Source organism: Sphaeramia orbicularis, chromosome 7 (genome assembly GCF_902148855.1).
Source record: "Sphaeramia orbicularis chromosome 7, fSphaOr1.1, whole genome shotgun sequence".
Taxonomy (NCBI): domain Eukaryota; kingdom Metazoa; phylum Chordata; class Actinopteri; order Kurtiformes; family Apogonidae; genus Sphaeramia; species Sphaeramia orbicularis.
The window spans coordinates 37,013,126-37,028,457 of NC_043963.1; the positions used below are offsets into that span (position 1 = coordinate 37,013,126).

The 15,332-nt window shown below is 37.3% G+C and overlaps 1 protein-coding gene across 1 annotated transcript; it reads right to left on the reverse strand.

The window, feature by feature from the left end:
* On the reverse strand, positions 1 to 14,284 carry troap (trophinin associated protein). Its single transcript, XM_030139831.1, has 16 exons — positions 14,151 to 14,284; positions 13,403 to 13,496; positions 11,509 to 11,746; positions 10,964 to 11,420; positions 8,880 to 8,998; positions 8,663 to 8,714; positions 7,693 to 7,838; positions 6,553 to 6,607; positions 6,202 to 6,347; positions 6,050 to 6,104; positions 5,872 to 5,954; positions 3,199 to 3,285; positions 2,694 to 2,798; positions 2,330 to 2,588; positions 2,042 to 2,244; positions 1 to 540 (listed from the first exon to the last, which is right to left on the reverse strand). Exons 2-16 carry the CDS (start codon positions 13,462 to 13,464, stop codon positions 484 to 486), a joined length of 2,124 nt encoding a protein of 707 aa, XP_029995691.1. The 5' UTR covers positions 13,465 to 13,496; positions 14,151 to 14,284; the 3' UTR covers positions 1 to 483.
* Positions 14,285 to 15,332: the final 1,048 nt, after the last annotated feature.

Here is a 15,332-nt window from a genome sequence, read left to right on the forward strand (position 1 = left end):
ACCTTTTAAAATGCAATTATTCTTCACACATTCAGTTATTCTAAAAAGTATCCATCTACGTTACCAACAAACATGAGTGTACCTGATATAAAAGATGCATTTTCAAGTGTTTTTTTAGCATCTAGTGTAAGACGACGAATAGAAGGGGTCGTTTCTGACACCAGCAGCTTTCAGTGAACGTCAGGCACAAGGAAACAGAGGACAAAAAAACATACTCCATAAGGTCCATTTAAGTTACTCTGGCTGAGTTATACTAAATATTGTAGTGTAGCTCCAATTAATGAAGTCCATTCCATCTTTTCTTGGAGCTGCTGTTACAATTGTTGCACTAAATTAAAATATTTCTACATAAATCTAGACCTCCTTCATAAGGCAGTTTTCAGTGTTGGACAGATATTTTCAGTTATATGAAAAATATACTCATTAGTGACCAGAGAACCTGATCCACTCTAAATATTCAAAGTAGAATACTTTAAGTGCAAATTATCTGTCATGTAGAGGAGAACCAGCAGACATGTCAAAGCTGATTGGTACAAATCTCTGAAAAAAAAGAAAAGAAAGGAAAGAGAAACACATTATATGATGGATCACATTGTATATGCAATAAAGGACCTAAATGTGAAGCTTGTTGGGCTGTAACACTGCACAGGTTTTATTGTGATTTAAGATAAATACCTGTTTTATTCAAAACCTGGTATAGTGTGAAAGTTACATTGTTTTGGCAGCGATTCTCTGTTGTTTCCTCAATATTTCTACATCAATTTATGTTTTTCAAACATTACCTCTGAATTTTAATGTCGAAATTTATGACACAGATTAAGATAAATCAGGGGTCTTAAACATATTTCAGGAAAAAAAAAAGACCCCCATCCCCCCAGGTCAAAGAGAGCTGGGACCTAAAACTATACCACAACAAGGTACAGGTCAGTCTATGGTGCAGTGACAGAATAAACAGAAATTGTTGTCCCTATAATACCAAATACATACATTATATAATATCAAATTACTAAAAAAAAATAATCAGTGTCAAATTAATATTGTAATAGTTTAATTTTCAATAGTCACAGTCACTGATGGAATTGAATAGTTAAGCTTAATTACATGGGTCCATGTAAAGAAGATACAAAACTTTGTGCCTCAGTATTGTCTTAAATGTTTGTTGTTTTTTTATAATTTGTATGAGCTAATGTTGTTGGACACATTAATACTTTAAAATATTATCAGAAATAATTTGGAAGCACCTGTTGAGGATTCGCTAGGACCTGTTTTATACCATGCTGATAAATCCATGACTTTCCTCTGACACCACCAGAAAACAGCCTGTTCATGTGAATGTTTGGGATGAAATTATAACCAAATGTTTAGCATCTCCAAATGTTTGGGTATCACAAAGATACTTATATTTTATGTGGTCTCAAAAAGAAAACCAGTAATAAACTGAAGGCCATTTGTTCTATAATCACATATTTATCATTTCTGCAGGTATCAGCAAAACTAATTTAATGCTTTTTAAAGCCACTTTAAACAAATTCAATGCCTATGTCCAACTGCAGATACAGTTTTATGACGGTTTACTGTCGACAGGTTTTAACCAGGGTCTGAATAGTCCCTCCTCCTATCACTTCTGCTGAAACTTGGATTTTCCCATTTTTCCAACATTTGCTAATATTCCCTCCACTCTTTCGCCATGGCATGAACACACTCATAGCATGTTGCGTTCCAAGCATCCGGTGCTGTGACTTTGTTTATCGGCCAAAAATAATAGTCAATTAAAAAGGTTCCACCTGTCAATCATCACACTATACTTCCAATCAAAATTATTAAATGCTTATATAATCCAAATAAATCATGAATAACAAAGCTATTTTTCCATCAAGTGTATTTAACTTTTTAATGCCTCTGGACATCGAATTTAACGCTTTTTAATGCCATTTAAGGCCTTAATTTTCACAAAATTTATTAAATGACTTAATGGTTTTTAATGACCCACAGAAACCCTGTTCAATGCTGAATGTTTCCCTCCAAACAGCGATTCACTTACTGTAGACTCGTCAAAGTGCAGGATGGAGGCCAGTGGGTTTCCACAGCGAGGCCGAGGGGGGACAAACCCGGAAGCGTCCGGGACAGATGCCGAGGTGTAGGTGGCCACCTCCTCATCCAATCGCAGGTCCTCCAGAGGAGGAAGACGTTTACGCAGCATGGCCACTGCAGGATTGACAGCACAACTCTTCTGACCAATGAGATCTGTAAAGCACACACCTGTACTTAGTCAAATATTCAGGAATACTAATTGTGGCATTTTTAGTTACACACACTAAAATAAATTCACCTCTGTGCAGGGTCTGAACAGAAGTACTGAACTGTTGGTTCGGTTCTGACACCGGTAATGTCTCTTTACAGCTGCGAGACTCCTCCTCCTCCTGCTTCTTAAAATATGGAGCTCTGAAGAGCTTTTTGCCCGTTGAAAAAAATATGACGGACTCCCTCTCTGAAGCCTGGATGAACGGCTGTCCTCCTCTAGTCCTCTCCTGCTCCTCATCCTCATTGGCTTCAGTCATTGCTACCATTTCTTCAAAGTGGGAATTAGCCTAAAGGTACAAAACAACACACTTAGTTTCTTGTAATAATTTGATAACACTTACGAAGACAGTGATTAAATGTAGAGCGGAGGAGAGTTTCAGTGTTTGTCTTACAACTGAGGACTGAACTGGAAGCTGCTCTGCTTGTGTCTCAGGGACTTGGTCTGTCACATCCGAGCTCTGCTCATCAGGATCAACAAATAATCTCTGAACGACCCCCTACAATAGAGAAAGGGAAACAAATCTTAAATGACAAATGACTTGACATGACCTAAACATTGATCACATATAACCAAAATCACAATAATACAACAATAACGTGACGCTTGAAGCACAAATCACATAAACCCAATAAAATGCAAAGATCGCTGGCACTACGAAAATTGTGGGTCATGTCATAATCACAATATCTATAAAAATGAGGGCAAAATTGTTTTGTTTTTTTCATACTGTCTTGCCCTGTGTTGATTTACAAACATGAAAGATAATTCAGATTTTGAAAGAATCTACTACTTGAGTTTTTTGTTTACATGCTTAGCCCTGCTTTAGATTAAAAATACATTTGTTTAAAGATCCTCTGAACAGGTTAAAGGAATCTGTCCTAATATTCTGTCCTCACCTCTTGGTCTGGCTGAATGTTTGTCTTGCAGCCCTTCAGTCCGGGTGTGATTGCATACGGTGACTGCTGTGATGACATATGCCACTTCTGAAAAACAGTATCATTGTAAAAGCGACTGCAGGAAATATGCCAAACAGGTGGCAACTCCAAGTTATGACTAACGTCCACTCCAAAAATCCGTATTTAGAATGGAGAAAGGGAAAATAAAAACTTGTAGAATGACTGAAATATATAAGTCTGTGTAATGTTGCTAGAAAATTATTCACCTTAAAAAAGCTGTTTTCTGGTGTACTTTTTGTAAATGTCCATTATTAAAACTAAGCTGGATAGAGTCGTGTTGATTTAATCTGTATCTAAACTATCAGCCTCCTGCACCATTTAACTCTTTCAGTGCCATGGGCCAATTAAATCGGCTTTACGAAAACAACCTGTAAAGTGCCACGGGCCGATCAGATCGGCTTTGGAGAACACGCCACATTTGTGTACAAACAAACCATCCACCCCCATTTCTTTCTCACATTTCGATGACGTTCTTTCTGTGTCCCCCTTTTGAGACCAAGCAGACGGGAATTTGAGGTCACGTGACCGAATAATATTTTTATATCTTTTTAATGTCTCTTATTCTCCGGTGTTTCATCAGAGGGAGCCCTCCATGCCGGGGGGCGGCTGTGGACTCCGGGGGCTGTGGCGCCTTCTCTCACTGGGGTCCGCTCCTTTCTGGTGGGTGGGGGTCCCAGTTGGCCCTCTCCCACTAGTTGGGATGCGGGGCTGTGTTGCTGGTGCCTGGTCGCCGGCTGCATCCTGGTGCGGATGGCTCCCTGAGATAGCGCCTCCTAAATTGATGTTTTACTTTTACTTGTACATTTTTGTTCTGGTCTACCCGTGCTCAGTCAGTCTTCTTAAGTATGTGTGAGCTTGTGGGTTTGCATGTATATGTGTGTGTGTGTGTGTGTGTGTGTGTGTGCGGGTGAGTGGGTGGGTGTGGGTGGGGGGCGGTACTGATTTTTAAACTGATATGTAAAGCACTTTGTGCTACAGTTTTTAATGTATGAAAAGTGCTATATAAATAAAGATTATTATTATTATTATAAATTATGCAAATTACGATCAATAATGAATCGGCTGCGTCCGGTGCGTTTTGAATCTAATCAGCAATCGGTCGGATGTTACCGAGCGGTTTCCTGCAGGATTCTTCAAATATTATAAAAACGACGCGAAATACTGAAAAACGGCCAAATTCTGTGGCACTTTTAAGGCTTATTAGCCCCTTAACTGTCTGGCACTTAAAGAGTTAATATCACATTGATTAAGACAATGTGAACATACTCTGTCAGGGGTGTCAAACATGTGGCCCTGGGGACAAATGTGGCCCGCCAAAGTGTCCATTCAGGCCTATGGGATGAATTTGTGAAATGCAAAAATTACACTTAAGATATTAACTATCATTTTAGTTCAGGTTCCACGTACAGACTAATGCAATCTCAAATGGGTCACATCAGTAAAATACTATCATAATAATCTATAAATAATGATAACTCCAAATTTTTCTCTTTGTAAATGTAAACATTTTCCTGTAATTTTCCTGTATTTATACTAAAACAATCATTTCACAAAAAATGTTAATAACCTGAACAAATATGAACAACCTGAAATATTTTAAGAGAAGTAATTGTAATTTTAACAATATTGTGCCTGTTACTAAATGTTTTGTGTATTTGTAGATCCACTGTGATCTGTAAGTTGTAATGTACATGTGTACATGATACACTGAGGCAGAATATTGTTAAAATTGCACTTCTTTCCTACAGGTTTCTACAAGTTACATTTAAGACTTTTTAAGACTACTTAGAACACAATTTAATACCCATTTCACAGCCTATTCAATGGCCATACTGGCAAAAATTTGTGACCTCTAGAATATAGGAAAATATATTTATCTATATCTGCAGAGATTGAATATTACATACATACTGTACACAGAAGTGAATGCTCTGTGGTCATTTCTCACCAGAGGCTGCCAAGTTAGGAATAATTGGTTCCTACTTACCTCCACCAAGGAGGTTATGTTTTTGTCGGCGCTGGTTTGTCTGTGTGCAAGATAACTCAAAAAGTTATGGATGGATTTGGATGAAAATTTCAGGAAATGTTGATACCGGCACAAGGAACAAATGATTCAATTTTGGTGATCAGGGGTGGGGGAGCCACTGATCTGCCTTGGTGGAGGTCTGCGCTCTCCGAGTGCTTCTAATTTCAATATAAATTGTCAGGTTGGAACGGGTGGAACTGAGGTGACTAACGTTAGTTCCTTTGCAGCTTGGACATTTAAACACAATACAGCAAACAAGTTTATGGCAACATAAATTAAGACCTACCATATCAAATTTAATACCTTTTAAAGACTTTTTTAAGGTATTAAATGCAGATTTGTAAATTCAAGACTTTTAAGACTTTTTAAGACCCTGCGGGAACCCTGTCTTAAGGAATTTTAGGCTGTTCATGTTATTTACATTGTTTTAAAGGACAGTTTGTAAATGTAAACATTTTCATTATGGGAGGGAAGTTTGGAGTTGACATTATTTATATACCATTATTTTACTGGTCCAGCCAACTTCAGACCAAATGTGGCCCCTGAAACTAAAATGAGTTTGACACCTATGCTCTATGTCTACATACCCTGGAGGACATGGGCTGATGTCTGGTGTCTTGGACTCTCTGTGGAGTCCATATCTTCAGTGGAGTCTCTGTCTTTGGTACCACTACGGATAAAACACCAGCGTCAGATTGTGTCCAAATAAATAAAGAGATGGAACTGAATTAAGACATTACCCAGAGCAACAAAAGCGCCTCTTACCCACTGGACCTCCATTTGGCTTGGCATGACTTTTTTTAACTGGCACTCTCTGGGCCTGAGAAAAAAAAGCGACAGAGCAAAGGAGCTTGTGTCATGTCACAAAACAAGAAAGAGAACAAGCAGGCACACAAGCACATGCAAAGTGTACATACTGTGTAGATTGAGGTGCCTCTGCCTGAAGGACGCACAGAGATTCGGGGTGTGACACCGATGGGTCCTGCAGCTTTGACCCCCTCAGTCTGCAGGATACTCTGCAGCGCAGCGGGGTCTGGAGAGAACTGGACCGATTTAACACATCCTGTAAGAAAAGCAGCAAGAATGCACACAATGAAATCCACAACCTGTTCTCCTTCTCCCTACCATTAACTTTCTGTTACATTTCATGACTTTAAAAACATGGTGACGAGTAACTTGATTTGAATTGGTGATTCCACTAAATAAAAGAAAATGATGAATTCAGGGTAAAAAGGAGAAGTGGTGCAACAACAGTAAGTATATCTTACCCCGTGCTCCTCCATTTGTCTCCGCACAATCTTTTTTAACCGGCACTCTCTGAGGCTGGAAAAAAAAACAAAACAAACAAACAGTGAAATGAAAGTCAGTTTGTCTTTCAAAATGAATAGAATAACTAAACCGCAGAAGAGAAAATGTGACGGAAAATGTAACAAGATTGAACAAATAACCTTCACAAGTCACATCAATTTAGTGTCAGGACTTATAATATGTGTTCTGAACACTTTGAAGGAATTTAATTATAGAGAACTGAAGTCCCGCCCCTTCCACTGTGTCCCAAAGGACCTTCCTATAAGTGGTGGTCAATGGCAAGACAGGATTTTTTTGATCTTGTGTGAATTGTGTCATTGACACATATGTTTGTCAATTAAAAGACAATTTTACAAGACTGTTACAGTTTGTTGTTAAAATTGCAACATCTAATTGTGTCTTGACACAGCTCAGTGGACTGCATTCCTTCTCGCATGTGATACATATCACCAAAACAGCTGTTACTCAGCATATTTCACCGTTTTCTTCAAGGAGGAGGTGACAAAGCATCAAAAGAAGTGAAAATCACTACAAGCTCACTCATACTGAAGAATTCATGGAGAGAGACAGTTCTGATGGTGTCACCTCTGCGACTTTCGGGTATGTAGTCTGTGTATTTATGTGTTTTTACTGGCTGATACTTCAGTTTTACCACAAACTGTGACTTTCTTGGAAAATTATCTTTGAAACTGACAAACATCACATGTGTAAATGATGGCATTATTCAAACAGAACCAAAAAATGTTTGTTTTTCACCACTGACTGTAATTCAGTGTTTCCAAAATAAAATCCCAATGGACAGAACTTCAGTTCTCTATACATATTTCTGTGAAACTTTCTGTGTATTTACTACTGAGGCTATGATACCAGTGAGAATCATAATTGTCCCTGGGTCTGTTTTCACACCTGCTGCCTTCAGTTAGTTTGAATGAACCTATTGTGAGCGTACTCCTTAGTCTTGTTTGTTTGGGTGTGAACATAGTATTCACACTCCACTGTGGGTCAAAACAACCCACAGTCGAAGACGTGGCGTCAGCCCGCTACGATATTAGTGGTAGGAATAGAAACCGAAAACACAAGCACATGCAAAGTGTACGTACTGTGTAGATTGAGGTACCACTGCCTGAAGGACGCACAGAGATTCGGGGTGTGACACCGATGGGTCCTGCAGCTTTCACCCCCTCATTCTGCAGGATACTCTGCAGTGCAGCGGGGTCTGGAGAGAACTGCACCTTTTTAACACATCCTGTAAGAAAAGCAGCAAGGATTCAGACACATGGAGAATCTTTACATTAGACTTTGTGCCATTTTCCCAACATTTCCCTTAGTTTTGTTACATTTCACATAAAAAGATGACGAATGACCATACTTTGAATTAGTGATTAGACTAAATATATTTTATGTCATTTTCGGCTCCTGTAACTTATGCTGAAGATCGTTCTTTGTTTCAGCTATGTCTCTGTTAAATTACAGATATTTGCATGACTATATCCAAAGACGATTTACTTCATGAATGACAAGACCCAAAAGAGACAAGATTCATCTGATGTTAGGTTGTCCTCATTTTGATGGTGATAACAGGTTAATTTAAACATAATCTCATTAAGTCATCGTGCTATATTTATTCATCACAAAGAGTTACTGCCTTAAAGAACTATTTGTTTTTTCTTACATATAACTGTATGTTTCCATAAATGCTAAATTGTACAAAATATACTGTGTATAAGTCAGTATATGCGTTATAACTTGTAATGCACCGTTTTAACTGTATTAGATATACATAGCTTTATTACCTCCACCAAGGAGGTTATGTTTTCATCGGGATTCGTCTGTTTGTTTGTCTGTTAGCAAGATAACTCAAAAAGTTATGGAAAGATTTCATTTTCAGGAAATGTTGATACTGGCACAAGGAACAAATGATTCAATTTCGGTGGTGATTGGGGGGGGGGGGATTTGTCTTGGCGGAGGTCTGCGCTCTCCGAGTGCTTTTCTAGTTTCATCTGCGATCATAAACTGAATGAATTACACATTAGGTTCCCTTTTTCTTTTTAGCTTCCTTGTTCCGCTAACCTGTACTGGGTCCAGCTTTCTGTTGACTCTTGAGGACAGAGACTCGCTGTGGCTGCAAATTTAAGGGAAAAAAAAAAAAGAAGAAAGAAACAGAAAAACAGGCAGATGATCAGTGGGCAGTCTCATGATCTGCCTTTCAATGACATTTGTCAATGTCATTATCTGCACAAAGAAAATGCATTGAGTTTATGAAGCCACTATAATGACCTCATCTTACCAGATAGTTATACGGCTTGGACTGTGGACTTGCAGATACGAGGCCAGTGGTGCTTACTCCCTCATTTCGGAGGATACTGAGCAAAGCTGCAGGATCAAGTTGGAAGGTCTCGACTTTATCTGAAATACAAAGAAATAAACCTTATACAAGTGTTGACAACTATTCAATAAGCTGTCAACAAATACATGTCAAATCCAAAGTGAAGTCTGACAGGTAATCAAGAAAACTGTGATATCTTTAGTTTTCTAATGAATAAGTTTTAAGTATGTTGTTGCTCAAGTAAGATTGATTCCATTACATGAAGAATATGAGGCCGATAACAGAACTAATCAAATATACATATACCATTGTAGAAGATGTTGGCCATATCTGTGACTGATGGCACTAAATGTACACAACTGTACATAGTGATATAATCAAATGATCCAATATAAACCACAACATTAAGATTCACAAGGCTGATTATTTGGCATTTTGAGATATTTACCACTGCCTGATTATTTTTGTGTATTTGTACATTTTTTGTGTGAAGTATCTTTTATTAAGTGTTTTTTTTTTTTTTTATTCCCTTACACTTATTGTTGTTTTCTTTTATTTCCTTTTTTCACTGTTATTAAGTTTTTCTGTCAATACTGTTTGTCCTCTTGAAAATGTATAATATTTCTAATAAAGGATTATTTTACAAAGCAAGTTTAACTCACTGTGTCACTGAAAAACTAGAACAGATCTTTCAAGGTGGAATGTTTTGTTCCCTGCTATTGCATGAGCTAATGCTGTGAATCAGTCAAAACACTATAAATGCCTGACCTTTTACTACTGTGTTTGTTTCACTGGTTCTCCCAAATGGTTTTAACATTTTAGTAATGATTTAATTGTCAAGCATTTAATACAAGTTTACAGATTTCTAGTGAATTATATACTGGTATTGTATTTTCTCACTGTACATAGTTCAGGTACACTCCAGATACATTACACATATGAAATATTAGTGCTATCATTTTAAAGTGTCTTTAAAACACAATAACATGACATGGTTGGTACACTGACTTTTCACTTTAAGAGGTGATAGGAGTTGAGTTGGCAGTTTTTCAATTCATTCCAGGACATATTTATGTTCAGATTGCTAAAAGAATGTAGATTTAAGCATCTGAGATGACATATGAACGTGTCCTGAGTGATCAGATCTCAGTGTCTCGATACTTGATCTGATCATCCAGAACACATGTTAATGCCCAGTGTAAAACCGGACCAGTCTACACCGCTGTCTGCTCAACCGATACATAGTGTGCCATACACAGTGTTAAAAGTATTGAGAACTGTGAAGACGGTCTGGAAGTAATTTTTTCTACAATATACATTTTTCAGAAAAAAACTGTGATATGGAAGTCAAGAGATACATCAACTTTTAAAATCAGGATAACAACAATAATGGATACCCTTCACTTAGAGAGGACCAGATACACACTTAACGACAAACTGGGAGAATATGAAAAACTTTGGAAACCAGTGATGTCATTTATGGAAGGGTCGGACAGATTAGATCCACTATATAAGCAGTAGTCCACAGCGTAGCACTATACCGAGCTATCTCAGTGGCTCTGGGGATGGGGAGGAGGGGTGGGGGTGGGGTGGGTGAGATGTTAAATTGTGTGTGTGTTTTTTTTCTCTCTTTCTTTCCTCTTTTCTCACTTTATCAATGCTATTTTCCTTTCCTTTTATTTCTGAATGCATGTTTGTTATGTTGATATTAAAAATGAAGCATAATGTACCAATCAGGGGATCTCAAATCTGTACTATCATAAGGCTTCGCAATAAAAAATATCTGAATCAAGAACATGTTATTGTACAGCTGTGGCTGAAAAGAAGTTAAGGAGGAAAGTGGTTTTGAGCAAAAAAAAAAAAAAACCCAAAACAAAACAAAACAGAAAAAACAAAACCAAAAAAAACCCAAACCAAAAAAACCTGTGATATTCAAAAAAATAAACACAATATCAACATATGCAATAAGCCCATATTGGCAAAGTAATATATCTAAGCTGGCTGTAAAACTGAAAAATAGTCAGAAAAAAAGACAATTAACTCACCAGTCACACTTTTTGCGGAATTACTTCGGAAATGCTGACTTGCACTCGAGGTCTTAGATGCATCATTAAGGCTGAGGAGGTTCATGTCATCTGAACAGGTGTCTGCACTAACGGCAGCTTGTGCTGAGATATTCTGATGCAGAACATTAGTGGGAGCAGAGGATGGAGGTTTAAACAAAACAGCTGAGGTCTTATGAGGTCCCATCTGTCCCGGCTTTTGTGAAATGCCTTCTGGACCCTTGGTGGACTTCCCATTGTCTTTTAACAGAGCCGATTGTTTGGAATTGATGCTTTTTGCTTTAAGATGAGAAATGCAAACATTTTTGTCGGAGTTGATAGTCCTTGTTTGCAGAGTAGTAAGAGGCTGCTGATTTTTTGAGGCTACTCTGGTGTTCTTTGGCTGAGACAGGTTGAAAGGTACAGGCCTTGTGCATGGCTTTTTCGATTTAGCTTTCCCCTGCAGCAAAAACAGAATATGATAAAGATGCAAAAAACATGGAATTTAACACATCATTTAACTTGGTGGAAGATTCAGAAAGACTTACAGTGAGGGGTTTCTCCTCCCATCTATGGTGGGACTGAGTGAATTCAGAAGGAGTCTGAAGATGAAGTGACTTTACAAGCACTGGAAGCCTGCTCACAGTTGGTCGCACAGGAGCCTTCCTGCTCTTTTCTGAACTTCTTGGATCATGGTTCTCAATATTTTGGTTCGGAGGGTGAGACGCCGACATGAGTTTGGAAGGCTTTGCTTCCCCTGCCATTTTGTTTTGTTCATTTTTTGTTCTGTGTAGTACAAAATAGTCAGTAAAAGACAGACGTAACCATCTTGGAATCTCAGTGGCACACACTCATTTTCATACAACTGACCTAAGGGCCTGGCCAAGCAAGTAATGGAGTGAGAAAGCTCTGCAGCAATACTAATCATTCCACATCTGTTTTTAAAAAATAATTTAGCAGCAACCATAATAGCTCACATTGTAGCTCTAAGCAACTTTAACATGCCATTAAGGAATTATAACCAAATATTTAACAAAACATGAATTTATCATCACTGACAAAGTAATGGAGTGAGAAAAAATATACAGCAGTTATTCAAGGTTTGGAAAAAATACCAAAAAGTGCTGTTCCTCAAGGAAAGTGCAAATATTTAGCATACCACTTTTCTGAATATATAAGAGTACATTATGCCCAAAATGAAACTGATATCATTGTTATTTTAGTTTTAAAAGACATTAATTCATGGTAATGGAGTGAGAAAAAAAAGTAATGGAGTGAGGTGTTTTTTCAGTGTGATGCACCAGAATAATAATCAAAGACTTTATGAAGATACTAATAAAATTATCAGTCTTTGGCCATATATGTTTCATTACTATGTTTAATACACATCTTTCTGCTGTTTTTTTTTTTTTTTTTTTTAAATAACATTCAAAATCATTATATTTGATTATTATGAAATATAACAGACATAGGCATACAGGGTGGGGAAGCAAAATTTACAATGAAAATTTAGTTGTTTTTTCTCAGCAGGCACTACGTCAATTTTTTTGAAACCAAACATATATTGATGTCATAATCATACCTAACACTATTATCCATACCTTTTCAGAAACTTTTGCCCATATGAGTAATCAGGAAAGCAAACGTCCAAGAGTGTGTGATTTGCTGAATGCACTCTTCACACCAAAGGAGATTTCAAAAATAGTTGGAGTGTCCATAAAGACTGTTTATAATGGAAAGAAGAGAATGACTATGAGCAAAACTATTAAGAGAAAGTCTGGAAGATACTATTAAAGAAGAATGGGAGAAGTTGTCACCCGAATATTTGAGGAACACTTGCGCAAGTTTCAGGAAGCGTGTGAAGGCAGTTATTGAGAAAGGAGGACACATGGAAAAAAAACATTTTCTATTATGTAAATTTTCTTGTGGCAAATAAATTCTCATGACTTTCAATAAACTAATTGGTCATACACTGTCTTTCAATCCCTGCCTCAAAATATTGTAAATTTTCCTTCCCCACCCTGTATATTTTGAACATATTTATTCATACATTGCTATTTTCATTCTTAATTTACAACCTTTACTGTTCTTAATTTACACTGTATTCTCATATATTTTCTTATATATCGAGGTGTAATTCAGGTACAAATTAAATAAACAAGGTTTTAGAAACTTGAGATATATATCTTTCATGCTGAGTAGTCAAAAATATTGTTTTAGAGAAAAAAAAGAAATTGACCCTGATGTTCACTTTCGCTTGGCCAGGCCTTTAAATAAAATTACTAAAAGTTTTACCCTGAGCTGTCATTTGACAAATTGCATTTTACATTCTGTGCTACAAATAAATTTAGACCAATCCCAAAAATACTACTGCACTTATCATAGAAGCAAGCTGTACAAAGTAATGTTATATCAATCCAATAGTTTGTAAAAAATCGTCACCTCAGAATGTCTGTGCAGATTTTCTTCTGGCTTTGTTGACGAAGGACTGGAGAGGAATCCATGCTGACGACAAAAGGAAGAATCTACTGATGATCTGAAGGTGTGAGAAGAAGCAACAAATGGTACTCAATACATTAGAGCAGGGGTGTCAAACTCTGGTCCCCGAGGGCCAGTATCCTCCATGTTTTAGACATTTCCCTCTTCCAGCACACCTGGTTCAATTAATGATCAGCTCATCATCATGCTCTGCAGAAGCCTGATAATGATGTAATGGCTCCCAGGTGTAATGGAAGAGGGAAATATCTAAAACATGCAGGACACTGGCCCTCGAGGATCTGAGTTTGACACCTGTGCATTACAGCAACCAAGCAAGAAACACAATAGAGGCTAACTGCAAACAGGATATCATGATAGTCAAAATACACTGAAGGGAATCTACAGAAGCAGAATAATCTGTAAACGCAGGAACCAACAAACAGTGAGTAAATGAATGCATCAGGACCTCCAAACCAGAATAAGAGGACCTGAGAACCAATGATTAAGAATAAAAATTATTAAAATAATCAAGACTCATCAATCAAGAAAGATAATAACTGCTCAGCCAACTCTAAGTGTGATTTGCCAAGAACAAAAAGTGAAAACAATTTTGTCTTGAACAAATGGCTAAAGTTATAACGCTTACTTCGTTAGCAAATGCTACATACGACATAATGCTGCGCTAAATACGTCATTTACACTCTATACATACGATAAAAATAAAACGACGATCCTGGTACTTCCTTCCGTGCATCCAATTAAGACTTCCAACACAGTTAATTCCAATTCTATGGGGTTTTAAAAGCGTCTCGTGAAGATGGAACTTGAAGACTGCTCGTTGAGTCCTTTCACACAGCAGTGGTTTGTCAACTTCCTGAACCCGCAGCAGTTTGTAAAAAGCGCGCTTCTGTATTGGCCAGACTGGGAAGCTATTTCAACCAATGACTGCGCACAATTTAGTCCTCGAGCTGCTGTCCACCAATGGTTCCCCGATTTGAATAAACAGCTCCATGGTAACGACGCAAAGTGGTTTACCACGTGATGTGGATTTTGCCGCGACCTCCCCCACTTCAGGAATGAAAAAGAACAATACACGATAATAATAATAATAATAATAATAATAATAATAATAATAATAATAATAATAATAATAATAATAATTATTATTATTATTATAAATACAATAACATAATAATAAATAATATTTAAATAATATAATGATAATATTTAAATACAATTGAATTTGTTTGGAGGGAATTTAAGATAGTGTGTAAATAAGGGTGAGTTGATTTTTTTTTTTTTTGTCCTTCTACCATCCCAAAGAAATTGAGCAGCAGCTAAGTTAACACACTTTTTTGTGCCATCAATTCAAACAGCACAGTCAAATTAAAGATAAGTAACTATGTCCGACTAAAGAATTATACATCTTTATTTTTTCTGTTTATTTTAATTCCACCACTTTAATAATGTAATCAAATTATAAGTTGTAATCTGTTGTTTTCAGCATTACTACCCGAAAATGAACATAAAATCCTCCTCATCCAGGACCAGGCAAACCTTTGTGAAACCCTTATACATCAATATTAACACTTTATGGTAAAATTATGTGTATTTATATGTCTGCAGAATTTATGAATTCAAGACCATTTAGTTTTTGTGTTGTTTGTGATTCTGAATCCTTGTCAGGCTGGACTTCATGCGTTCATCATGCACCCATCCGACCCTCCCTCCTCGTCAGTGACAGTAGATGTCCACTAGGGGTCACTATCAGCAGAATGCCAAAGCCTCATGTCTGCCTGACAGCAGCAGCACAGCGTGGGTGTCTGCCTGTCACCCAGGGGCCCGTGTCAGCAGCAGAGGGAAGAAGAAGACACGCAGAGGAGGAAACCAGAAA